At 34.9% G+C, this 27,998-nt stretch overlaps 1 protein-coding gene across 2 annotated transcripts in view; it reads right to left on the minus strand.

Moving 5' to 3' along the window:
• LOC142344688 (phosphatidylserine synthase 1-like) overlaps positions 1-21,092 on the minus strand; it is a 33,160-nt gene extending 12,068 nt beyond the window's left edge. Inside the window, exons 1-3 of one of the 2 annotated variants that reach the window (XM_075396528.1) lie at positions 20,225-21,092; positions 11,646-11,785; positions 4,435-4,559 (exon numbers count right to left, since the gene is read on the minus strand). In XM_075396528.1, coding sequence (XP_075252643.1) covers positions 4,435-4,559; positions 11,646-11,785; positions 20,225-20,871 — 912 coding nt within the window. In that variant the 5' untranslated portion in view covers positions 20,872-21,092. The remainder of the gene's footprint in view (positions 1-4,434; positions 4,560-11,645; positions 11,786-20,224) is intronic. The other variant, XM_075396527.1, reaches the window with a different exon arrangement.
• Between the last annotated feature and the right edge of the window lie 6,906 nt (positions 21,093-27,998).

Raw genomic sequence — 27,998 nt, forward strand, 5'->3', positions numbered from 1 at the left:
CCCCCTTGACGCACATCGGGATTGAAAGAAAAACTACAATTTTTTTAAGTGTCAAAGTGTTCGAATTTGATGTACAATTTTAAAATAGATTCTAAAATTATACTTGATTCCGCAGGCTATTAAATATACTTGATACTGCAGGCTATTAAGAATAGTAATGTGTAGTAGCAATAGTTCTAATAAACTTCGATAATCTACTGCACAATGACTTTATGAAGCTCGTTTGACCTTGACCGTATCAAACGTGAAAGCAGTCACTTTATGCAAAACGAAATCCGCGACCAAACGTAAAAGGAAATTTTAAAAACCTAACAGGACAAGGAAATTTTAAAAACCTAACAGGACAAGAACCGAACAAACTGAAGACAACATTGTCAGTCTCGTTTAAAAGCAGAAATCAGGTAGAAATCAAAAGTTAAACAGTTTTGCTTCACAAGCCAATAAAAACATAACCGACTAACGTCGGGCGAAATGCGCTCAAACGAACGGCGAGCGGTTGGCTTTGTCAGTAGCTAGCCCCGGTTTAGTGAGACTAGCTTAAGCTTTAATGACGTGCCGCGAGTTGAGCGCAGCGGTGGGTGGGGTGGGGGTGCACCGGTGGGGGGGGGGGGGGTGATGGGGATGTGGTGGAACAGTGGGGGTGGGGTCTTTGGCTCCGCGGTGCCTTTACGGCCTGATCGATGTGCGGAGGTGGGGATTAGGGGGGCTGATGGGGGGTTGTTGTTGTTGTTGTGGTGGTGGTGGTGGGGGTGGGGGGGGGGGTGGCTCTAAGAAACGACCTTTATAAGAATAAGTCTCAAACATAGCTGGCAGATTGCCAGAAAATAGCCGCAATAGCTTCGTAGATCTGCAATCTCAAAAAATCAGTAAAAAAGGACAGACCAAAAAAAAGTCTTTTCATTGAAGGCTGATATGTTATATTTTGATTGAAATTGGTATAAGTTTTTGCTGCCTCTTTTAGCTGCTCTCAAATACCCTTCAATTATAGTGACAAACACCCATTCGACCTTTTCTCTTTGAATTAAAGTAAATAAAAGTCAATTTCAAAGTGAGGAAGTCATTTTTGAGAGTGAGGTAGTCAAGTGTGATCAAAAATTTAATCATGCGAACCAACGAAAAGAACTCGCTCCTCTAAGAGCGAAAAATGACGTCACGCACAACTTCAGTTGAAATTGCACGAACGATTGAACAAAAAGTAGATTTGAAGTGGTTGTGCTTGACGATGAAATAAAAAAAACCAAGAGAAGGCCAATAATAGCTCCAACTATCGCTGTGCGACTATTAAAAGCAGATTCTGTGAATCGCATACTTGCGACTAGCGAGCTGAAAGGCTCTAAGAGAACTTAATGCCCTCTCTGCCCCACCTGTTTATCCCGTTTTTAACGATGGAAAGTCAAATGGGTCAGACGAAAAACCGCTAAGGCGAAAAATTTCATAGAAAAGACCAACATGACTAATATAATTGCTATATTAATTGCTCTCAAATCATTAGCATTAAATTCAAATCAGACACTGGATTCAATTATAGCTCATTAGAGATCAAATATGATGCATTATTAATGAGATTAGCGACGGGGCCACAAACCGACTGACGTCGGAAAAATTGCTCTCGAATGACGAGCTGCGCAATTTAATTCAGGGTTTCCGTCACCTCGACCTCCTGAGAAGTCAAATATCATTCTACACGAAAAAGGCAATATGGTCAGTCTAAAAATTTGCATGAAAAAGAAACGTTTACAAACAATAATTGCTTCTCATTCGGAAGCAATTAAAAATTTCTGACACTTTTTGAGAACAAATTGTCTACTAGTTCTTAAAAACTTATATTTGAAGAGAAAAACAAGTTTAAAGATGACTCATTAGTAGGCAAGTGGCACGTGTATTTATTGAGACCTCACAGAACGCATAGCAAAGCTACAAAAAATAAACATAAACCGACAAATGTCGGAAGAATTGCTCTTGAACGACAGGCGAGGCAAATTAATTCATGGTCTTTAGTATAGATCAATTTTTCTTTATGTGTGCAAAAAACCTCGACACCTTCGAGATTCGAACCACTGACCTCCCGATCCATGCGCACCCGCACTAACCACTGCGCTACGAGTCACTTAATTTTCCTGTCCTGCAACCGATTTTATATTAGCAACAAGCTTTAATTCGGAGCACTAGAGATCACTCAAAAATGATGGACGAAAACGTGAAAAAGTCACTTGAGAAGTCAAAGAATGTTCTAGAAGAAAAGCTGAAAATTGTCAAGCGAAAAATTTGCATAAAAAAGACACACACGTTTACAATAATTGCCATGAAGTGCGTTCAAGAGCAATTAAAAAAAATCAAAAACGTTTTATGATAAGTCGTGCCAAGGTGGTACAAACCTTTTAATCTGAATAGAAATTTTTAAACAGATCCAAAGATGACTCAGAGAGGGCAAAAAAGCTGTCAAAACGAAATTGAAAGACAAAACAGTAAAAAAAAATAAATATAATGGAAAAATCCAAAAAACAGAAATCTTTTGTAAACATGTAGTGCCAATTGACGTCGTCAAAACAAATAGATTTCAATCAAATCGTTTAATATGCGTCATTAGAGAGCCAATGAGAACTATCATTAATGAGACTAATAACAGAACACCAAAAAAACTACAAAAACAGACAAAATGAAAAATCACTTATATTCCACGAAACTAAATCGCTGAAGTCTTGACAACAATTAGTTGCATTTGAAGAGTTTAAACAACTGCAGTTATGCACTATTAGAACACATATATCACCTTTAAAAAATCCCTGCAGAACATCAAGAGAAAAAACGCGAGAAGTCAAATTGCCGTACGTGAAAACGAAAATTCACGAAAAACCAAACCTGTTAAACATGAATTTTTCACTTCACTTTCAAAAGACGTCTGTTATATTTTTTTAAAAAGTGAACTACTGACAAAGACCTTGCGATACGGTTAGATTTCATGTTAACACGACTACCAATTGACAGGAAAACCAAAACAGTTTACAGAGAGAAAACCAAGGAGCATAAAACGTTAAAATGCTTTTTCCCACCACTTGTCTGGAGCTAAAACTTTTATTATATTCTCTGCTCAAGCATTCACTTGCCGAACACCCGGCAGAAATATAATTTTTTTAAAAAGCAAAATCCAAAAATAAAAATTCTCTTATTTACTTCAGTGAAAATTGCCGTCTAACCTTCAAGGCTAACTTTTTGGGAGAAACAACTATAGAATAGCTCTTAACTAGAACCGGTAGAAAAACAGTAGCAAGAAATACAAAATCAGACGAAATAAGCAATTTCAAATTACTCATTTATCTTTAACAAAAACAACTGAAAATTAATATCGATTAAATCAAAAGGGAAGACAAAAAGCTCGCAGTTAGAACAAAAAAATGCTAAAAATTCGTCCAACATGGCAAAAGCGTAGAAGTTTAAATCTAAAAGCGTATTATTTGCTTCAAATGATTGAAAATGCGCCCAAACTCACTATTTTAAGTTCATATAAACGACGTTATACAAAGACTACTGACTGAAACAATTTTAACTAAAAAACTGCATTTAAAACGCCGCACGTGATCAAAAAAAATTGCTCGTTTATGAAAAACTTCTTTTCACACCTACTTTTCTCGCTTTAACTCAAAAATGCAATATGAACAGGAAACCACTCTCTTCTCTTCAACACTTCGACTTAAAAACTATGTTTTCACGCATTCTACTTCTACTTCATCAGGCATTTTACTTCTAAAATTTAAATACACTCCGTAATCAATACAGAACTACCGATAAAAAGATGCTCCACCAATACTCTTCTTCGAGCCGTAAAGAATACAATGCACCAATACAACTCAAATTCTTTGAATTGTAAAAAAAAGAAGGAGAGCTCCTAATTAATAACTTGAGAGGCTGACGGCGGCCATTGGTAATCTCTCTATTACGATCGAATCTAAAATTGATTCCATACTTGAACAGTCATTCGACAAAAACAATGCTCAATGTCGAAAAAATGCTCGAAATGCTCAACAAGCAAGAGAAAAGAGAATTGTTTTATTATCCTATATTATTTTACCTCAATAAAAAAAAACAATAGACTCAATGAACTTTGAGACCATCATCGATGAGCGCACAAAAGATCGTCGATAAAAGATTGTTTAACATTGAAAATTAACTTCATAAGGAATTAATTCAACTCGAATTTATTAATTCAACTTGAAATAACATATAAATGAAATCATTGGGCTCGTACTAAACTAATCCGAGCTTTTTTTTCATTCGCTTAAACTGATTTGCTTCTTTTTGTAATAACTGACCGGTATTGTTGAAACCTTTATTTCCTGAGATTTGCTATTTACAAAATCTCAGACTGCTTGTAAAATATCAAAATTAACTCAAGCATGACAAAAAATGGGAAACTATCCAGTATTACAAAAGAAGTACCTTAAGCCATTGTAGTAGATATGAGCCAAGGACTATTCCAGACGCATTGCATAGAAGGACGTCGAAAAGCACAATGTCCCACCAACATTCGCAAAAGTTGGGCAGTACGCAACAGAACAGCATTTCTGAAACACAATGTGGTCAAACACCCCCAAAATTGCTCTAAGAGAGTTGCTCAGTAACGTATTGAACTCGGTCTCTACCTTTTCATTCCGTTTCTTCTGACGATAATTCATATTAATCGAGCGAACGCAAGAACATCACTTTAGAACAAAAACTTTTGAATTTCACTAACTGGCCACAAAACTGATTCATATCAGCATAGTGTCCCCATTTTCACCCGATTCAACCCTCCATCATTTCAACCCGATTTTATTCCTGTATGCAATTGTTACAGTCAATATTCTCAACAAGGAACATTGAAAATAAATTAGGGCTTGGGGAATGCGGTTTAGGTAGACAAGTTAGCGGGGTTGAAAACATAAATATATAAACATAAAAAGCGGGGTTGAAAATATATAAAAAAAGATAGAAAATTTTGCGGCTACGGCGTGCTTGAACCCACCATTGCAAATCGACTTCGGAGTGTGCGAACAGATCTAGAAAAACGACAAATTGAAAAGCGCCAAAAAGAATATTCGCAGAATCAATTTTTAGTGAAACAGAAACCCGATGTACTTAAAAAGCTGTCTATGGGAAAGCAACAAGAAAAACAAAGCTGGTCGAGAGAGACATCATTTGAAGTCAAATTCATGAGTAATAAAAGGATAACGGCCAGCGACAGCAGAAATTTTAAGATCGTTCAGCTGGACGAATCTCTACCAAATAGGAAAAAAAGAACAAATCAACTCAGATTTGTAATGGGACTTTTACTTGTTCTAAAATTTCAGGGGCGTATAAACAATGATTTGGGGTTGTCAAAAGCAGATTGAAATTTTTTAATGATAAAGCTTTCGTGTTCTGAAAAAGATGGCATGAAAACAGAAAAAAATCTGAAAGATATTCAACTGATACATCTGAGAAATTCATTGCTTATTAGGAAATGATGTATAAAGAATACAATCATAAAGAGACAAAGGTGTTTAAGAAAACAGAACCTTTTCACATTAATAAGCAATGCAAAAATACAGAGAAAGGCGGAGCGCCAGATATGATGATCAAAAGTTTTTACGAGAAAACAGAATTATCCTTACAAATTATAAAATAAAATAAAAAATTCGACCATAAAATTAATGTGAAAACTTAAATATTTATTCTCATACTAAAAAATCTTTACTTAAAATGCCTTGCTGAAAAAAAACATAAAAGGGTACCTATTCTGAAATAGGCAACAAAACAATTTTGATCTACGGGAAGTGAAATTAAGAGGAAAAATCTGTAATGTTGGCTTCCATCTTTTATACCAATACCGTGCCCCCAAAATATTGTCAACAATGTAATTTAAAACTCTCTGTGCAAAATTTATTTCTCCACTTGCGGTTGGAAAAACTTGCGCTTGACCAAAAACTTGCGCTTGAGATATGTCAAATTTTGCTATATACCACTAATAAGATAGATTTGAAGTGAGAAAGTGACACCAATTTTGGCTGATCGTTTTTGCCACCAATTGAGTTCAGCAGCTCGAAATTGCGATTGAGAGTTTTAGATCACGCAAAAAGTCAAGGGCGTAAAAGTCACTCGAAAAATCAAAAAACGGTTAAGCGAAATTTTTGTACATAGCCGGTAGAATACCGGAAACAACCCGAAGAGTCGTGCAATAAAAACTCTTATCTAATCCTATCTATTTCAGGAAAATCAAAAAAATAAAAAGCAATATACAGTGTGATAAAACAATTTTTGGGTCTTTCCCATTTATAGCCCCCATGAGATTATAAACCCCAATTATGGTATAATTACCATGACTGGGGTAGATAGGATTATAAACCCCAATTATGGTATAATTACCATGACTGGGGGAGCTTTAAGTTATCTCACCACTAAGCTGGGGGGCTATAATGGGGAAGACCCCAATTTTTAAGGATAAATGTGGGTAGGTAGGTGAGGGGACGAGGGAGATTGTTGGGGGGGAGGAGGAGGAGGAGGAGGAGGAGGAGGAGGAGGAGGAGGAGGAGGAGGAGGAGGAGGAGGAGGAGGAGGAGGAGGAGGAGGAGGAGGAGGAGGAGGAGGAGGAGGAGGAGGGGTGGGTGGGAGTAGGCGCGTGTGTGAGTGTGTTTGGGGAGGTGTGGGTTGGGGTAGGCGTAGGGGTAGGTGTGTGAGGGGCTAGTTGGGGGGAGGTTGGAGGGACTTACATGGAATCAAATATTCGCGAAATGACCATTCAACCTTGAATATTATCATCAGTTCTTAATTACTATAAAACGCAAACTAAGTTACTTTTTAAAGTCCAGTGTTCGCAAACAGAAATCAACGTTCTAAAATAGCTGTCAACGTTCAAAAAACAGAAGTCAAATTCAGCTTAAAAAAAACCAGAAGAATCCCAATACTCCTCTTCGAGTCGTAAAAAGACGCACACGTTTACAATAATTGCTTCTCTTCGAGAGCAAGTAATAATAAAAACAGGTAAGCAAAAATGGAAGCCATTTACCACCAAGTTCAAACCCCCCCCCCCACCACCACCAAATAGCATCAGAAAATGGTGCGAAAAATGAAAGAGACTTTCAGAAAATTTTCATGTTGCCTTAGAAATTCCTTTCAAATTTTAGGTAACTCTAATTGTGTCAGAAATAAGGGCGAATGACTTAATTGGAACCTGTGAATAGCCCAGTGAACAATGTGGAAATGTCCCCAATTAGACACACAGTCTACATGCTTCTCTTTTACGAAGCAAGAAAGAAAGAAAGAAAAAAAGGAAAAAGAAAGAAAAATAAAGAAAGAAAAGAAAGCAAAGAAAGACAGATTAAATTTCATCTGTTAACGAAAACACAAAAATGATGTTAACCAGCACTATAAGTTTAAATTTTTTATAATAATAACAAATTGAAAATAGTAATTTCAGACCATTCAACGGTTAAATAGGCAGTTAGCCTCTTATCGCATCAAAGCAAAATTTCGTTACACACTCACATAGCAAATGTACACAAGATTCACCTCGAGCACTGCTATCGGACGTTCTAATATTGGATTGTTTCCCGAGATAGTGTTCTTTGAAAAATACATATATCTTTTCTTACATCAAAAACATTTCTTCATCCAGATGTAGTGTTCAATGATATCAGCGAAAATGGAGAAAAATTGATTCGGCTGGTAAACAGTAAAAGCAATTGAAAATCTCGGGGCATAAAATAAAAATTGAGATCGGATTCTCAAAGCCGATCATATACTCCCACAAAACAATCACAGAACAAAACCTCTTTTTCACCTTCAAAATGCTCATCACTTTCTTTGCGATAAAAACTTAACCAGAATTTTCCTATCATCTCCGATCACATACTTCCTGTCACAATAACTCGACCTTGACTAGTGAACCTCTTTCAGAGACAGAAGCCTCAATTTAGCTGTCAAATATGTCTGTCGTTGATCAATCACAGTTTCACTCATATCTCTACATTTTCGTTCTTGCCCGGAAATTTGAGAGTCTTAGCACAGCAGCATGTGTACCTGCCGTTAATGTATTTATTCACGAGTATAAGTAACGATCCATTAGGGGATCCCATTTCCCTTTCCAAAGGCATTTCAAATATCAAATTTCCGGAGACACTAATGGCCTAGTTATGCTGCGATCAAGTTTCCTTAGATACTAGGAATTACACCGAGTTCTTTTTAGTGTTTTCATGCTAAAAGAGTTGCTTACAAGTTAATGTAGCGTTAAATTGACGACCACTCTGGAATAACAGTCTGAAGCAGACTCCAAAATGGCTACTGCTCTCAACAATAAAGCCCCTTCAATCTTGTTGCTTTGAACTGAATCGGTTGTCACCCCATATGGCAAGAATTGCAAGGGCGAATGAATTCAATTAGGACAGGCTTCAATGCTAACAAAGTGCGGCTCTATCTTTTCGCAGACCGTAGTGTCGAAAAACATGCTCATAATGGTTTTTATCCGGTATCATATCATAAAAGCGCATTCAGCATAAATTTCAAATTGATAAGCTTTGATAAAGTTCTCCGAAAATTGTTCCTCTTCAAGCTTTCAAGCTCATATTAATTATGACTGCCTCTCACCGGGCAGCGACCAATTTAAAAATCACAGCACCCAGATTTGGAAACTAACTACACTAAATCGATATCTATAGTTCCAGAAAAAAAACAGCGCGGCGCAAAAAAAAATGCAGTCAATCAAACTTTCATCTGAAATTGAAATTAATCAAATTATTTTATCAATAAATACTCCAGTAGAAAATCAGGTCTTAAGTTGTACATGGATGAACACTCATGATGAAGCACATGGATGAACTTTCGCATGGATGAAATTCCAAACATCAGTCCTAAAAATATATGCAATCCAGATTGAGAAAGAACTCAAACTTGAAGTAGAAATGAGAACAGAAACTGTACCGAAAGACCCGAGATTTTTAATGGAGATTGAAAGTAAACGAAAACAGTATGAGCTAATACGAACAAAATGTCAAATTATTTCCTATCTTGCCGTTATAAGCTGACTGTTCGCCGTAACATGATTGCCTCTATTCTGTGAAGAAGAAAGATAAGGGAGTGCTGAATTGTTTGCACAAAAATTTTGCACAAACCGAGCTTAAGCGAGGGTTTGGCTTTGTTAGTATGTAGCTTCTGATTAGGAAGCCTAGATGACTCTTTCGAAAACAGATTATCCATCCTCATCGTTATATAATTGTTCCGACACACTTTAGATGGGAACTATAGGCTCAAATGGGTTTTTTCTTGTCAATTTTGACTAATCAATATATTCATCGAAGAGAGTTGTGAAAGGTTATCCATTAGAAATCCCGTCCAGCGTAGAATAAAAAATTAAATAAAAGAATCTCGTTTTTTCAAGGAATTATCATAGCTTGAAGTTTTGCAAACATTTTCCGTGTTTTTTCTTAATTTTTTTGTCCAATTTATATATATATATATATATATATATATATATATATATACATAAATATATATATATATATATATATATATATATATATATAAAATACAACCGGCGAAAATTTAGTTCCAGACCACTAATTTGAAATTTATATTTAATTTGATTTGGATAATGTTATTGGTTACAATTTTAAGAGCAGAGGTGTGTTGCTGAACATTTTCATCCAACTTTTCTGATAAAAATATAGCTAAATTTTCCAACAGTTCGCCTTTGTTCATCAAAAATGGGACCAGAAACGCTTCTTTTCAACACTTTACTTAATTTACCGGGAGTACAAACCAAAAAAGCTGCTGGCACAATCTTCTCGAATTCCAGACTGGGCTATTTTTATTTCCGTTTCAAATTAGTGGTCTGGAACTAAATTTTCGCCGGTTGTCGCTAATTTGATAATTATCAGAAATTCATCATTTATTTTTGATATAAGGTAATTTTTGTCAAATTATTTTTTTTGCCACCATTTTAAAAAAATTATGTACTTCTAATTGATGAGCAGCAATAACGAAGATCAATTTCGTGTAAATGTGGATTTTTAAAATCCAAAAAATTATTCGGATTGCATTGGGGCGTTGCTTTAAAAAAAATGCTTTTCACCTCTCTTGTTTTTGACGTTAACTAAGGACTGACATTAATTCAAAGTACGGCTGAATTAATAACAGAATCGATGTACGTGCAAACGAGGCAAATAAACATAAATTAGTGAAAAACGAAATGATTTTAAGGCTTTATCACTGTGTTTAGGTAAAATTTGAGTTTTGCCTGTATTCGTTTCTTATTGTAGTCTTATCGCTTGGTTCACTTTTAACAGGTCCGATTGGCTTCCTAAGATCTACATGTTAATCTATCCAGTATTTTTTAGTAGAAAGCTTACGGTTGTTCTGACTGAAATATTTGTTTTCAAAAAAAAACAATCGACTTTTGAGCTGGGCCACTTCATTTTTGCCCACCTGCAGCTTGGACTCAACAAAGGGAAGTCGCACCTTCTTTCTAGTGAATAAAAATGGTCGTCTTTGCGGTATTCATTTTAGCAATTCTTGGAAAATTTAATTGAAGTGCTGAATTTTGCTGAATTAACCTATTCAATGAATTCAGTTAATGGTTTTCATGATTACAAAATTACCTGTTTTCAAAAACTATAAACGACTTTTAACTTTGCACTTTTTCTCTACGTGTTATCTAGTTTTATTATGGAGAGGTCCCATATCTTTTCTAGTGAATTAGCAGTTAATTTGTCAGAATTGTGTCTTGTGGCTCTATTTTCACTTTGTTATTCGGTATTTGTTTTTTGTCAGTTGTTTCACTTGTTGTAACATTGAATTTTGATTGTAATTAGTGCTTGTTGTTGTTAATTGATTTATTGTTTGTCTTGCCTCGTAGTCTCGTTAATAGCAGATCTAATCAACCCGCTAATGCGGCATTATTCAATTCCTTTAGTGTTTCGAGTTTCAAGCATTTCTTTATTCGTAGACCATTTGTTTTTGAGCAAAGTATGAATCTTTGGAAGCTTTCTATCTCTTCTGGGGTCGAAACCTTGTGTGTAATCGCGTGGCCTGCAATAAAGTGATCGATTCATCCTTACTACTCAACGGGAGTGTATTGCCTTACTAACACCAAAGATAAGAGCAACAAAACCGGCTTTAATGGACGTTGAAAAAATTTGCTTGATCAATTTTTGATCAGACATTTTGTTTTAACGAAAATTGAGCTGTTCCTCGGTAAAGAGTTTTCTCTTCTACATCACTCCTTTTCTTTTTCCCGATAAAAACCAGCAAGTTTGCTTTGAATAGGAAATTGTAGAGAAGTAAAAAAAAAAGGAACTTTGCTGGTTAAATTCTTATAGTCCCGTCCACTACCCTAATACCATGAATCCAAATTGTCTTGGTACGCGTACCCTCAAAGAAAAGCTCATTTAATTGTGAGAACAAAGACAGCATCATGGAGTGATAAGCATTTGACTAACTTTTGAAATTAACTTTGATAGAAGTTTCATTTAGCGACCACTATTAAACCCAAAATATTAATAGTTCCTTTGCATCTATCTGTATATCAATATTTCTGAGCGTTGCCTTTATGCCAGATAAAAAAGAGCCAGCTAAATTTACAGCAACTTCAGACGGAGGGAGTGAATTTTAGACTGCTGCATTCCCTACTTTTGTTTTACCTGTGAGCTCCCAGCTGATGCTGATTAGCCATGCAAATCCACAATCCCTGAACAATATAGTCTTGCCCGCATAGCCCATCACGTGACCAATTAGGTAAATGTCGCTCTTCTCCAACACATTGCTCACACTGACTTCACACCTGCACAAAATCACAAATCTATTATCTAGAAAACAATTTTTGCAAAATCTTCTCTAATGTTAATTGCAACGCATCCCGCTCAGAGGTTATAAATAACGCCAGCTAAATATTAATGCATAACAAGGCGGCTCGGTAATGTGCGATGGTACATAAGGTTCCGACCCCGCCCATCCACATTTTGGCATAATTGTCAACCAAATGAGGAACAGATAGAAAAAACCAAAAATTATTTTTTGCGAATCCCAAAAAAGCCCAAGTCTTTTTCAAAAAATTCTTAATGAATGATAAGATAGCCTCCAAAGCAAATAACTCAGTGGAGTAAAAATTGATGCATTAGATTGCTGTAATATGTCAATATTGAGAAAGCGAGTCAAGACGAACAGCAAAATCAAACAACAACAACAACAACAACAAACATTAATTACATCAAAAAATTTATGTCCCTCTTAATAACTAAATTTAATAACAAAATCAACATACCGTCAGATAAACCTAAAACTAAACACATATAACTTATATATCAACAGAAAACATATGCGACCAGTCCATAAAAAGGTTTGGTAACTATTATACCAAAAAGAACAAAAACAGTAAAAAGTAAAAAAAATTAACTTATTTTTTTTGAAACAGTTAACTTCAAAGTAATAAATACCATTAGGAATCAATTAATATTACCACAAATTTACGATTATCACTGCTTCTATAGAAGGGCATTAGGACCTGTCCTTATTCAATTTTTAAAGCGGCTAAAAAGAACAACAAAGAACAAACAAAATTTCAATTGAAACTTGCCAGAAAACGCTGTCAAAACCGTCAAGCCAAATTTTGGCACTCAAAATATATTTGATTGCGTCTTCTTCAAACAGCTATAATGTAGTACGTGGCCATTAATTAGTAAGACTAGGTAACAAGTAGACAGAAAAGCGAAGTGCTAAAGTATGTAATACTTTTAATTTTTTTTTGAACCAAAATTACATTCAATGTCATGAAAGGCATTGATTACAAAAAGAGCTATTTAAATAGGGTCGTTTATTCATAAAACGGAAGCCCTCGAGACCTGTAATTATCCAGAATATTTCTTGCATCTACAAAAAGAACGTCAAATATGACAAAAATCAAATTAATTTACTTTTTTTTGTGAAAAACCGGTGTCGAAGCCAGTAAGGTCATAACAAATTCTTTAAAAAAAAGATTTTGGGACACGAATCCCTTTTATTCCCTTGACACCCATAATAACATACTTGACCTGTAATTAACTAACGAGATAAGGTAACAAAAAGAAACATAAGAAGAACAAAATTGCGAAGTTAAAGTTTTTTTTAAATTTTGGAAAACGATTGTTTTCAAAGTCATGAAAGCCATCAGCTATCTACTAATATCAGAATATCGGTTCTTCTATTCTTCCGTGAAAAGCCAATGAAAGCTATCACTATACAGGAAATTTCATACGACTGAAACGACAAATTAAAAATGACAGTTAAAGACAAAATTCAAAAATTCAATTTATTTCTTCAAGAAAGAAGTGTCGAGGCCGTTAAACCGATGATGCATATCTTTCAGGATTTTAATATGTTCAATTGTGCCTTATTCTGAAAGCTAATAAGGTGACATGAGAACTGTCAATAATGTGATAATGTGACAAAATTATAAAACGTGAAAAACTGGCAAATATCAAAACAAACAAAAATCTGAAATCTTGTAGTATCAAAGCCAGAAAACAACAACTTCAGTCTTAAAACTGCAACCGAGAATAAATGTTAAATCAGTAGAAAGAAGAAGCAGTCTTTCTTTGCTGACACTAAGCTGGAAGTTGAACAATTATTTTTAAAAAAAGAATTGACCATAAACTTTCAATTAAAAAACTAACTGCATTAACTTGGAGCTGCTTAGCAATCGAATTGGTTGGACCTATCACTCCTGAGCTTTGATTTGATATGTTCTGTTCTTTATTATTAAAAAAGTTTTTTTCTAAAAAAAAGACCGACTGATTACAACCCGATTTTTTTTGGATTGTAACAGTCCAAGAATGGCCCAAACTAGCCTTCCGAATACTTATTGTCCGTTAGGAACAATTGATTTTTCGAATGTTGTAGATATAGATAATTTGTTAGTAGAAAACTCAAAATAAATGCTGCATTTTTGATAATCAACGAGTAAAGTTAGCAAAAAACGGCAAAGTTTTAACTACAGTGCACTCTCAGCGGACTCTGAAGAAGAAATAGCCCCCCTCTGAGTCTACAAAGATTGTATGAGTGTTGTTTGGGGGTGTACTATCGGCAAATTTAATCAAAGTGGACTAAAGTAGCTTATTTCGTGCTGTTTTTGATGAAAAAGGCTAAATTTTGAAATGTTTATCCAGATTTTTTGACCAAAAAAAATAAATCAAAACAATCAATAATGCTTGTTCGACTTCAAAAATAAAATCAACGACACTATTCTTAAAAATTATAACAAATTTTAGCAAAATTGACGAAAGTTTATGCAAAAATTCCGGAAAATGTGAATAAAAACAACGTGAATTCACTCTTTTTTCTCAGAAGTTTAAACCTCGATAACTCCCTGTAGAAAACGAAAATTAAAAAAATCTTTTTAATTCCATATTCTACGCTGGACGAGCTTTCTAATGATACCAGTCTCAACTCTCTACGATGAATATATCGAGCGGCGAAAATTCACAGAACAAAAAAACCCATTTGAGTATATAGTTCCTCCCCCCTCAAGAGGGTCGGAACAAAAACTGCACATTGAGGCGCAAATTTGACAATGTCGAAAACAGTGATATAGTGGTCTCCAGTGAGTTATCTTTTGAGTTATATTGCCTAATTGTTGTAATAAACTTATTAAATAGCAATTAGTTGCTTTTTAATAAGGACATTTCAGTTGTATAGTGAATAATCGACGAATCGAACAAGAGCTGGGAGCCCGTAAAGGGATTTTAGAGGTTCGATTAATGTTATTTCCATGGTACTTATCATTGGTGCAAGCTGTCTCTTTAATGCTGTGAACAGACACTACGAAAGTTTAAATTAACTGGTCAGACTTTTGAAGAGCCTCAGCCTAAACAACAACTGTGAAAACAATCTTAACTTGTAACTATTATTGGGAAAACCCCTTGAAAAGGCGATCTGAACTAATTATTTGGCACGATAAAATCAATAATAGTATTACACCACATCACAGCAACAAGAATCGACTTCTTTGAATTGAAGAATAAAGCAACTCACTAAAGATTTCTGAGAGTTCTGAAACTTACAGCTATTGTTTACAACTGTAGAATTGGAACACCTGAATTATTCGATAAACTGGTCCAATTGAATATTTTCCCCATCTTGAGAGTCAAGCGTCATCTTATTTCACATCGCAAACGAACATAATAATATTATCAACAGCAACAACAAATACATCTATCATCCCGAATCGAAATCGAATTAATGAGAACGGTATTATGCCACAAAGAGAGACTAGAAAAATTGATTTTGAAGAAACGATCAAAAAGCAGAAAAGGAAAAAGCAAGAAGAAATCGAAAAAATAATGTTAGTAGTGCCCTTTGTCTTGTTGAGTTACTTTATAATAGTGTTATTAGTGCGGTTTTTCTATTTTGATTTTATTTTTAATTTTCCTCCGTCGAATCCAATAATTTTTTATTTTTTGATTTTCAGTAGCTTTATTCTCGCTGCTTGTTGAATCGGTTTTAGAGATTTAATTATCTTGGAACTGACTATTGATGCCGCAGATTGTAAAGATTTAGTGTTTTAATGCAATCAAAAGTAGTTTCCCCCAATACGTGTCATGACCTACCCAATGTCAGTTTATTATTTTAAAGGTAATAACTGACAGTGTTAGTGTACAGAAAATTATCTTGATTCCTTTTGTCCTCTACCATTCATTTGACGCTATTGATAGCAAATATATACTTTATTTCTAGTTCTCTCAAGTTGCCTATTTTGTTCTCAATTTCAGGGAAGCAAGTATATTTCGTTTGCAATCGAGTGCTTTTGTATATAAACTTTATCCTGCATTACATAAAAACTTGAACTGCACGAAATAACCGATTTATTTGAAAGAAATATGAGCCAAGGCAATGCCTTTGAAGTGGATGAACCTAATGTATCGGTAAATGAAGCAGTGACAAATAACAATGAGTTATGGGAATGAGGACTGATGAGCAAATCCCAACACCTTTAAAAAATCAAGGCACAACACCCCTCCTCTTAATTTCCAAACGAAAACATCCCGCAACAAACACCACTTAATAAAGGAAAAAAAGAGGATGTGCTGTGTCAAGTCCCGTAATCGAAATTTCACTAGATCCAGCTGTGGTGAAATCAATTGAAGAGAGCAATCACAAATCAATCACTAGCCCAATTCCAACAATTATGGAAACTTTTTGCAGCGAATTGAGAGTGACGATAGACGAAATAGTTGACAAAAAAGTAAATGAGCTGAGATCAGAAATGCAGTGTTAGCTCAGAATACAAGCTGTGGGCGCCAAATTAAAAACTCTCAAGAACAGAAACTCTTGAAACATACAATAGAAGAGACAATATTAAAATCATTGGGTTACAATCAATACATCGTGAACCTTATGAGGAAGCGGCCGATTGGATCAAAGAACCAACTTCTGAAATGACCGTTCAACTTGACGAAAGAGATATTTCGATTGCACATCGGTTACCATCAAAAAGTGCCAACAAACCAGTAATTGTCAAGTTTACTAGACGTGTCAGCAAGATTAACATGCTAAGAAGTAAACGAAATTAGAGGCCTTCCAGCGAATATGGAAATGTACGAATTTACGAAGACCTGAGTAAAGCGCGTTTAAATTTTTTAAATCTGATAAAAACGGACCCGAGAATTGAAAGCGCATGATCGAGAGAGGGTAAAATTTTCTACTATTAGAAACCTGACGGAAAAATTTCACTGATAAGTTCACTGATCTCTATGAAGCGCGAATAAGCCTTAACTATAATGTTGGATTAATGCTGAATTGTTTGAATCACTCGCTGCTTTCCTCAAAAACAAAATACAATCCCACTGTTTTCGAAGCCAATCAAATGGAAATAAGAACGGATTCGCATCAAAACGAACGAACGAACAACAACAACCCTTTGTATTTCATAAATATAGTAAACGTTAATATTAGATCAATTGGGAAGCATTTCAATGATCAGGAAGCATTTGTTTTCAGTCAAGAGTGTCAACCTGATGTGCTATGTAGAAAGGAAACATTGCTTACTGATGAAGATGACCCTGGTTGCATGTTAAATGCAGGATATACGAGTTTCCTTGTAAAAAATCGTAAATTTAGAGGGGGTGAGTTAATGATTCAATGCAAACCAAGTTGCCCAATTATTGAGGGACGCAAAACAAGTTTAGATGAAACACTCTTTGTTGACATTAAAATAAAGGGTTACAATTTGAGATTAGCTGTTATTTGCAATCCACCCAGAACAAATAAAATTGACTTCATTGACAAATTCGATCGATTTTTAGAAAACAATAACTCAACTGATCAACCAATGATCGTTTGTGGGGATATGAACCCCGACATAAGCTCAAAAAACCGAATACCTCAAAACTATTTAAACTGCATCGAAAAATTTTGTTATAAAACCAATCGAAGCAACACGTGTGACCTTAAGCTTAAAAACATGCTTGAACCAATTTATTTTATCAAGATTTGTTTAATGAAAAAGTGGAAGTGCTTGAACTGCAAGGTATTGCTGATCATTACCCAGTAAAAATAATGCCGTCAGCAAAAAGTGATCACAAAAAATTAAAATTTTTGAGCGTGTTAATTCTAATCGAATTTACGATTTTGAATCACGACAACTCTTTTACTGTAAACAATTCGGCTTTCGGTCTAAACATTGGTTGGAACTTACTGAGAAAGTGAGAATTGGACAGAGCTCCTCAAACACTTTATTTTTTCTAGACCTCAGGAAAGCTTTTGACACAATTAACCGCGATGTCTTACTTTTTGAACTTGAAAGATACGGACTAAGAGGTAATTGATTGAGTTGGTTAAAGTCATATTTGGAAAACAGATATCAAAGAGTTGAAGTAAATAGAGTATCATCAACTTGGAGAGATACTAACCACGGAGTTCCTGAAGGATCAATTTTAGGACCGTTATTGTTTCTCATTTATATCAATGACATGCCAAACGTCTGTAAAAACGTTAACATTGTTCTTTTTGCCGATGATACAAATATTGAAACCATAAGATGTACTAAAAAAGAAATTGAATTAATCTTGAAGCAACCAATGATTGGCTCAAAAGGAACAAATTAGTATTAAACTTAGAAAAAACGATTCAGATGAATCTGAAATCATTATCCGCTCAACTCTCATTTCAGTCCCATATTGACTATGAGAAGGAAAGACTCAGTAAGCAATGTGGAATCGTCTATAAGCGCAGACAATATATAAAACAAAAAAACTGTTAGAATATTATATTTCTAATGTTGCTCCTATTTTGCAGTATGGTGCTTTAGTTTATTGATGATGCAGCTACTCGTCTCTAAAACCTATCTCTGTTTTACAAAAGAAGATAGTTAAGCTTAATCACTTCAGAAAAAGTGATCACTGCGACGACTTATTTGGGAAAAATTCAATCTTAACAGTTCATGAACTGCACATTTACGGACTTCTCAAGTTTGCTCTGAAAGCTATGAAAAGTTAACACACACAAGATTTTTGCAATAATCTTTTTAATTTTAAACAATCCTGCGTAAGAGTAACCAGAAGTTCCGATCTGAATTTGTTAGAAAAGCCCTTTTGTAAACGAAAGATCGATAAAAATTCCAATCGATTTCAAGGTGCTAAACTTTATAACACTCATTAATATTGGAGTTTTTATCTGATTTGGATTTGAACTCTAGAAGGAAATTATCCAACTTTTGCCACCAATTAAAACCTCCTATTTAGTCAATTATTATGAAAAAGTATTCAAATAAAAATCAAACATCTTAGATATTTGAAAATCAAAAATTTAACTCGACTGCAATATGATGACTAGTCAATCTCTGAGTCATCTTTTATAGTAACAAATTTCTTTTCTCGCTGGACTTTGCATTAATTCTTTAGATATACATATCATTAATACCACTCCAATTGTTTGTTAGTTCGAGATGATGCTACTGATTTTAAATGCACTGAATTTTAATGATGCTACTAGGTTTTTAATACATTACGATTGTTAAATGATTATGTTAATTTGTAATTAGTGGCAGATTGAAATAGCAGATCCGCTTGATCTCGTTATCTGTCTTCGCTTATTGTTGATTTGTATCACAATAACGAAATTAATTCTTTTTAGGTCGCGCAATGTCTATTTCAGGAGTGAAGAACGTCAATTGGTTGAATCCACAACGTCGTAAACTCAAACATCTGTTTTGACCTATATTCTACGTCATTCAGATGTAACTTAAAGCTGCATTTAACATTCTTTCACCGATGCTCTTTTGAACCTCAGTGTCAGGCAACGAAAGCTTAGAATAACAAATTAGCTAGCAACATTTCTGTTATAACTCTTCTAACTGAAACAACGGCTTCAAAAGCGATTTTGAGTTCAATCAAACAACCAGTTGTTTCACTCCTAATTTTATAACAGAATAAGAAAAAGCGTGATCAGTTGACGGCTCGAACATTGTGATGGTTAAAAACGTGACTGAACTCAGCGAAACTGAAATTTGAGAAAGCAATTTCAGTCATACTTTCAGAAGAATTACAATCGCTCGTTAATTTATGTTTCACCCAAATCGATATACCCTTACGCTTAAAATGTTAGTTATTTCCGAACATGTTTATTACAGGCCGTTTATTAGAAGCAGTTAATTTGAACCATTTTCTTATAATGAACATATAATTGTTGAAAGATATATATCATATCTCTTAAAATTAGCTGTTTTACCATTCCATTTTAGATCTTTTTCATTAGACTGCTTCGTTCTGAAGTATCTGCATCTGAAGTATCTGCATCGATAGCAAAAGATGGATTTTTCTGATTAATAAAAAGTATGTTTAAGCACATAGGCCTACAAAGACATAGGCGTAAAGTTGTGAATGAAATGTGGAAAACGTATGAAAACTTCGAGCCTCTATTTTTTTCTCGAGAAAATAAAAATTTCGAAAAGTATCTTCGATGATCGATTCAATTTTCAGAGAGCTTTTCATTAGGGCAATTTTTGTATCTCTCCGCAAAAGATTTGGACCACTGAAATTGACTCAACAGCAGAAGAGTGAACAGCATAAAATCGTAGCCCCAAAAATAGGAGACTGGAAAACAAAAGTCAACAAAATTGCTCTCTGGGTTCGCAGCATGAAATGTATAAACTAAAAATGAGCGTCCGACGGCGACACCACGAGTACGGCAATACAATTGACATCGGCTAACAATTTTTCAGCCATGAAAAAAAACTAGTTTCTGCACTCACTTGTCGACCTCCTCGTCTTCTAGAATCTCTTTACTCGGATCCAACTGTATATGGAACACAGCACCCAAACTCTGGCCAAGAGCGGTCGAACTTGGGGGCAGCCACAGTAAGTAGACAAAATATGTGAGATAGCAGTAAGTGATTACATCGATACAAAACTCAAAGCACCGTCTCAACACCATTTTAAAACCCCGATTTTTACTCTCCACCTCAGACTGGCAAGTTGTGAGATCATCAGATTCTCCGTGCGTGACCGTTACATTTTGGTTTGAAAAATCGAGATGATCTAAATCATGCAGTTTTGAGTGATCTCTGGGCTCTAAGTTTGACAACCGCGATCTGGCCGACTTGTAACATTCGCTTTCCTCATCTTTACAAGTTGTGTTCAACGAGTTCTGATTACAGTCGATCATTCTCCTTTTAATGCTTTTATCTTTAATGTAGCTAAATTTGTCTTTACTTTCTTCTTTATCGTGGGTGTTAGTTGCAGATAAGCTAAGAGGCGATGAGGGCAATAGCGTGTGAAGATTCAGGAACCAATCGAGAAGGTAAGAGATGGTTTTTGAGGTTGCAGTGATTGTGGAGGAGTTTGATTGCTCAGTCAGCGACGAAGGGTGCTGATGATGTTTCTCTTGGTCAGTGATCATACCGGACCACACCGCATCCGGTCAAAAAGGAAAACGACGAACTTATAGACCTGGACAATTCTGATCCAAAGGAATTAGCTCTATTACTTTGTTCTCAAAAATTCATCACTGTTAAAATCCGCTTTAGTTGTTCAACTAGAAATAACATTGTCGCCTTAGCCTCCTTGATATTTAACTGAGCGGTTTAAAGGCACATCTAATGACCTGAAAAGACAAATGGCTGAATTATATATTACTCTGAATATAGATCACAATTGTAGTTATATTGGACAACTTATCAGCTTCATCTAAAAAAATTGGTTCACAGAACATGTTTCTCTTATCTCGAAGACATATTATCGAAGTGTTTGTGGATTGCTAGGCGTAAGACTGTGTTTGAAAGGTTTTCACTCACGAATTTCTATTTTTCGGCAATTTTAATTCAAATTTTGATATAAGTAGTATATTTCACGGAGTTTATCATTGCCCGCTTTTGTCAAGTTCTGAAAAAAGCCCAATTCGTAGATAACTATATAAAGTGCCTCTCATTATTAATTGTAATTAATTATAAATTTGAAATGTATTTTAGGACACTGTCTTTTTTACGACTCGGACAAGTATTGGTGGAGCGTATTTTTTACCACGCGAACAGGAGCATTGGTGGAGCGTCTTTTTTACGACTCGAAGAAGAGCTATGCTTTTCTGTTTTTTCACGACTCAAAGAGACGTCATAGTTTCCTGTTTTTTTTACGACTCGACGAGGCGTTATGGTTTTCTGTTTTTACGACTCTACGAGGCGTTATGGTTTTCTGTTTTTACGACTCGAAAATAAACTATTCCTTTTCTGTTCTTTAATAAGTGAGCGAGCTAAACAAACAGATCTTCAGGGAGTGAGTCAGTGTGAAAAAGCTGTTTCGGTGAACAAATTCGAAGAGTGGAAGTTATTTTCTTGTTCATGCTTTCTTTTAAATTTTTCGCGCTGCCTAAAAAGTTGTTGTAGACTAGAATAATACAATGCAGGCAAGATTAATAGTGTTTTGAAAGCTGGTAAACGAATTTTATGGAATTTTGAGTTTTCAACTACGTTGGGGCTTTTTAGGCTATTTTAGCGGTACTCTGCTATTTCCGTTGCTTTATTGAATTTATTGTTGAATGAAATGAAGACTAAAGCCACCAGGCAATACTTATTAGGAAGGGAATGGAGGTCTTTTGCTACAAAGCGGTTTTCTATCAAAATCGACAAAAAAGAATTTAGTTGCATTTGTTAGTTTTCTTAAACTTTTTTCAAAAATGCGTGAGCTTATTAACGCTCATCCAATTCTTTAATGAGCAATTTTATAGTCTTGATTGCAAGAAACATGGTCTCTCGTTGGTAGGTGTACTTGCACTATATCAGAGAGTATTTTAAATTTTCCTACTGTCTGTGTTAATTTAGCTTTAGCCGAAACTCTTTTCTGGAATTTTTCTGGACATGTCTTTTTTATAAATGAGCAAGACGCAAAACGGGAAGTTCAGTGAGTGAAGAAGGCCGAAAAAATGTTCTATAGAACAAATTCAAACAGCGGACAAGAGAGGAAGGGAGAGAGATGAGAGTGGAGAAAAAGAGAGCGAATTGTTGTTTTATTTATAAATTCTTTTGAAATAGAGCAAGAAATGTAGGTACAAAAATTTTTTGTTCAGATAGGCCTTTTTCAAATTGTTTTCGTTTTGATTTTGTTTTTTATGCAGTCTAAAAAGTCATTATAGACTGAAGTTTAATATTCAGGTTTGGAAAAGTTTTGAAGCACTCCAAATTTCACACTAATTTGGGTCGATTGAAATGATTTATTGCATTTATTAGAGACTTATTGTGGTAGGCATTTTCGAATTGAATAAGAATTGTTTCGTACAGAGCAGTTTATTTCAACAGGATTTAACAAAAAAAGGCGAAGTTATAGCAAATTTTTCAAAGTTTTATTTTTCTTTCAGAATTAGAAATTTTTGACAGCTTATTATGGCTTATTATGGCTTTTCCAGTTTTTCTAATGTTGGCTAAATAAATTAATTTTCTACATTAAAAATATAGTTTTCCATTCATTTGTATACTTGTAATCAAGAAATAATTTTTCAAATTTTATTGGCTAGTTTATTTATTTTGTTTCTTTTCTTTTGACTTATGATTATTTTATTTTTCTCTGTCCTGATGTCTTCTGTCAGTGGAAAGTAGTTTTTCGAGTTAAGGCAACCTGGAGTCCTTTCCGAAATTCTTCCGGCTGTTTTTAATTGACAATTTTTTTGGAGTCGATTTAAAACAGGATGCAAAAGTCAATGTCGCACGTGAGAAATAAGTGTTTTTCGAAGCAGTTTTTGTTTCAAATTAAATTTTTTGCATAAAGTGGTTTTTCTCAACCAAATTACCAAGTAACCGTTCGATAGTATTTCTAAGTAAAAAAAACTTTCAGATGCAGAATTGAGCTTATTTTTGTGATTTCTCGTTTGAGATGATTTAAGTAGCTTTCTATTTTTCAAGTCTACGCCCTCTTAAGCTATTTTTCTGAATGGAAACCGTCGTTAAATTAGTTTTGTTTATCTGTTGATTTCATTGCTATCAGTTTAAAATTTCGCCACAGAAAATTTTCAACATCCAGTCAATTTATGGCCTAATTTTTGTCCCCTTTAAAATGTTGTTGCCTAATTCTTCTGTTTCCACAGTCAATTGTTAATTTAATGTTTTTCTAGAACTACTTTAACACAGTAAAAAACCACAGATTTGATGGGCCAGTTGTTCATAAAAGAAAGAAACCATTCGGTTGTTCTTTTTGTAGTTTCTGTTTTTGATTATTTTTAAAATTTTACCAGGGCAGATGGGTGTAGGGCTAAATCAATAAGGAGGATCTCCCGGAGGATCAATTAAAAACTGCCTGCAAAGTCGGCATTATCCAATGAACTTCGCAAATGACTTTCAACAGTAAACAATAGCCGATTATTTATAGCTGCGTCGAATTCTGAATGAGCGGGAAAAGCCACTTGAAAATTGGTCAAAACATAGGTCGTGCAGAAAATTGCATATCAAAGACCAAGAAGACTAAAATGATTGTTAAGTTACATCGAAAATTTGGCGAGCAATTATTAACACCTGCAAAACTGAGATGGCTGCTATCACATGACTCCAAAATCAAGACTTGGGCAATAAGCAAAACTGTTTCTTAACATTTGTGAGACTGTGCAATTTATGAGAAAAATGTTAAAGATTTTTAGATCTGGTTTTTCAATTCTCTTCATAATTGTTCGGTTTTTCTCCGTTATCGGTATATATAGTTTGTTTTTTTTCCCAAAAAATAGTAGTCAATTGTCAATCATAAATTAACAATAACAAAGTATTGCATGCTTATGGAGTAGCAACTTGTCAAACATTTGCGATAAAAGCCGATCAAAATTTCAATTCTAATTTGAGATTTGCACGTTTTAACAGTTATTACAGTTGATTTATCACATAAAAACATCAACGGCAGGTCTTAATAGATCTTCGATGCGTCAAAATGGAGGCCATTCAATTAACATTTTCAATTCTTATTTAAGGTTTCCAAAATCTTTGAAACCACTTGTTTTCGAAAATATCAGTGGCTCTCTGATGAGTCTTAATTGAATCTATTTTACTGTTTCAAATTATATATTTTTTAGTTTTGCTTTATGCAGCACTTTTTGTCCCAATGTTTAATCTCACTAATGTCAGTTCCCCATGTCTCTCTAAATGCTGTTTAAAGAGATCTGATTCATAATTTCAATTCAAGAATGACGATTTTGACAACTTCGACATGCTTTGTTCACAAAAATGAGTATTAATTTTGGGTTTGCTAAGGTTGCTAACTTTTCAGAACAATTGTTTTCAAATAATAGTTTTTTAAATTTTTGACCATACTTGTTAATCTATTGGATTTATAGCTTCATAATTTCAGTCTTATGGCCCTTTAAAACTGGATAGCAAACTCCTATTAGAGATAGATAGCGAAAAACTAGATAAAGAATTGCTCTCACTAAGGAGGATCTCCCGGAGGATCAATTAAAAACTGCCTGCAAAGTCGGCATTATCCAATGAACTTCGCAGATGACTTTCAACAGTAAATAATAGCCGATTATTTATAGCTGCGTCAAATTCTGAATGAGCGCGAAAAGTCACCTGAAAATTGGTCAAAATATAGGTTGTGCAGAAAATTGCATATCAAAGACCAAGAAGACTAAAATGATTGTTAAGTTACATCCAAAATTTGGCGAGCATTTATTAACACCTGCAAAACCGAGGTGGCTACTATTACATGACTCCAAAATCAAGACTTGGGGCCAAAAAGATGGCAGACTACTCCTCCTGGTTTTTTGTCAATAGTTTTTATATTGATGCCACTCTTATAGAGAGTGTAAATACTTACAATGTTAACACAGCTATGATTGCCAAATTTCTTTTCGACAAATAACCGAGCTATTACTACTTTGGGGTTAGGGACATCATGCCATACATTTTTGAGAAGCCAATTTTGTCACATAGGATGCACGCACAAACGCACGAACACACACCCACACACAAGCACACCACACACCATACAGACACACGCACGCACGCACACACACACACAAACACACACACACACACTCACATAGGCACACACACACAAACGCACACACACACGCACACCACACGCGCACCATACAGACACACATGCACACACACGCACACACACACACACGCGCGCGCACAAGCACACTCTCTCACACACGCACACACATACACACACACAAAGAGAGAGAGAGAGAGAGAGAGAGAGAGAGAAAAGTGGTATCAATGAGAAGTTCGAACAAAACTGAGTCGGTTCTAGAAAAGTTTTCATATTTGTTTCCCGAAGAAAGATTGAGGCTTGAAATACTCTTCTCACTTCCGACCTTTTCACGCTTCTTGAACTCACAGTCACTTCGATTATTAGAATTCTTATGTTAGTATAACAAAACTGCTCACTGCAAGTTCTCTCGAAAAACAAACATTCAGTAGCGGATCACCTGAAGACCAAACAAAAATTTGGTTGAACAGAAAGAAAAATTTTGTTGCAAAAGTATTTAGTTTGCACATCATATTAATCATTTTTGGAAAGTGCATAAGTGTGCTTAGGATCCATAAAATTAGGCAAAAAAAGTTAAAATTGAAGTGTTAACGGGCGAAAAAATGTTTAAATTGATTTTTTGAGTTGAAATTTAAACGAAAAAGGATTTGATTCTTCTTCGTTTTTCTGAATTTGTATATAGGGACAATTTTTGAAATAAAAGTTAACCGAAGATTTTATGGAAATCTAAACAATTCTATAAGGTCTTCAAAAACTTTTTATTTAACATTAGCATACGATAACTATTTAATATTAGAATTCATCTCCCTATCCTAATTTGTGTTTGAAAATAATGAAAACTTAATGGTTAATGGATTAGGAAGCGCTCAGAAACTGCAAAACTCAGTTTTAAATATTTCTTATTTCGACTTTTTCAAACCTATCTAAATAAGGCAATGATTAAATACCGAGCTGCATGCAAATTGGAATGGCACAAAAGTCCATGTTAGAGAGCAGCTGCATGAGGCGTAGGATATTGGGCGAAAACACGATTAGGCTAACACATTTTTTGTAGCCACTAGGCAAAAGTTTTAAACGAAAGTTTTGTGGACATTTGTTTACGTCCCTTAACTGTAAACTATTGAGAACAAAGAAATTAATATTTTTAATAATGTTTCCAACTTTCTCCTATGTTGTTTATCAAATAATTTTGCCGTAGTGTTTCTGAGGGGCAAAAATAATTTGCAAAATGAGTTTTTCAAATGTGTTTTATTTACTCAGTCCATGTAAGGAAATTTGATAGGAACACTTGAGCACTTTAACATTACCGACTAACGTCAGGCGAATCACTCTCAAATGACCCGCGAGCGACTGGCTTCGTCAGAAGCTAGCCACAGTTTAGTGAGGCTAGCTTTAGCTTAACTGAAGGGGCGTGAGGTGAGCGCAGCGGGGGGGGGGGTGCACCGGGGGGCTGAGGGGGGTGGCACCAGTTTATCCCGTTTTTGAGGACGAAAAGGCAAATGGGCCATACAAATCGGTCAAGCAAAAATTCGGATTAAAAAAGACCGAGAGGACTAATATAATTGCCAAAAACTTTGTTTGAGAGCGATTAATAACGTCAAGTGGAATTTCAAGTACCATCCTTAAGTGTTTTAATTGAAATTCGCCTAATATACACAAAACTTTAGATCAGAATTTTGCAACAAAAACTGTGCTTGTCTAATCGAGTTTTCGCCTAATATCCCATCTACCCAACTGCGCAAACATCTGAACAAGAGCGATTTAGATCACGCCAAAAATTAGCCCAGCGTCATCACACTCACTCGAAAAGTTAGATGATCGAGCACAAAAAATTTCTCGATTAGCTTGAACTTTATTCGATGCCGTCAAATAGCAAAATATCGTGCTTTCACGCGCCATTGGTTGTCCCCATTCAAGCTTATAACTTCAATACCTGGGAATGCTTATAAGAAAATTATAAGGGCTGCTAACTGCCGTTAAAATTTCTTCGAGTACTTTTTAAAGAAGGAGTTTAGTCAAAGGGTAAAATGTCATTTAACTGTTTAAAAACTCATCTTTGATCACAAAACATATATTTTTTAGATTTATTTTTACATCACTATTATTCGCCTAATTTATAAAACGTTGATTTTTTTGAAACCCATTAACTGTCAAAAATATTAACTTTCCTAATGTTGTAGTCATGACAAGATGAGCAATCAACCTTCCATGGATCCAGGATTTGATTGAAACACTGAACAGCAGAATTTTAATTATAATAATGTCACTTTCTTGTGATTTGATTGGCGTATTCTAATCCTTGATAATATATTTTTTTTTGATAATTTTTTTAAAAAAAATTAAAATCATAAATTTAAGGTATGCTTGGTTGTGGAACTCATGGTTGAAATCATTTCTAAGTTCAATCGATTCTCAGAAAGTTTTCTTGCGATCAGCCTTGTGCCCACAAATCACCATGGTGCCCACGCAATTGAGTATTTGCCTTTTGTTTGTTCCCAGAAACCCTCACAATCGGGTCTTCAAAATTTCGTCATCATCAACTCACGCAATCGTGTTGAACGG

This window comes from Convolutriloba macropyga, chromosome 8 (assembly GCF_964194025.1).
Source record: "Convolutriloba macropyga chromosome 8, txConMacr16.3, whole genome shotgun sequence".
NCBI lineage: Eukaryota > Metazoa > Xenacoelomorpha > Acoela > Convolutidae > Convolutriloba > Convolutriloba macropyga.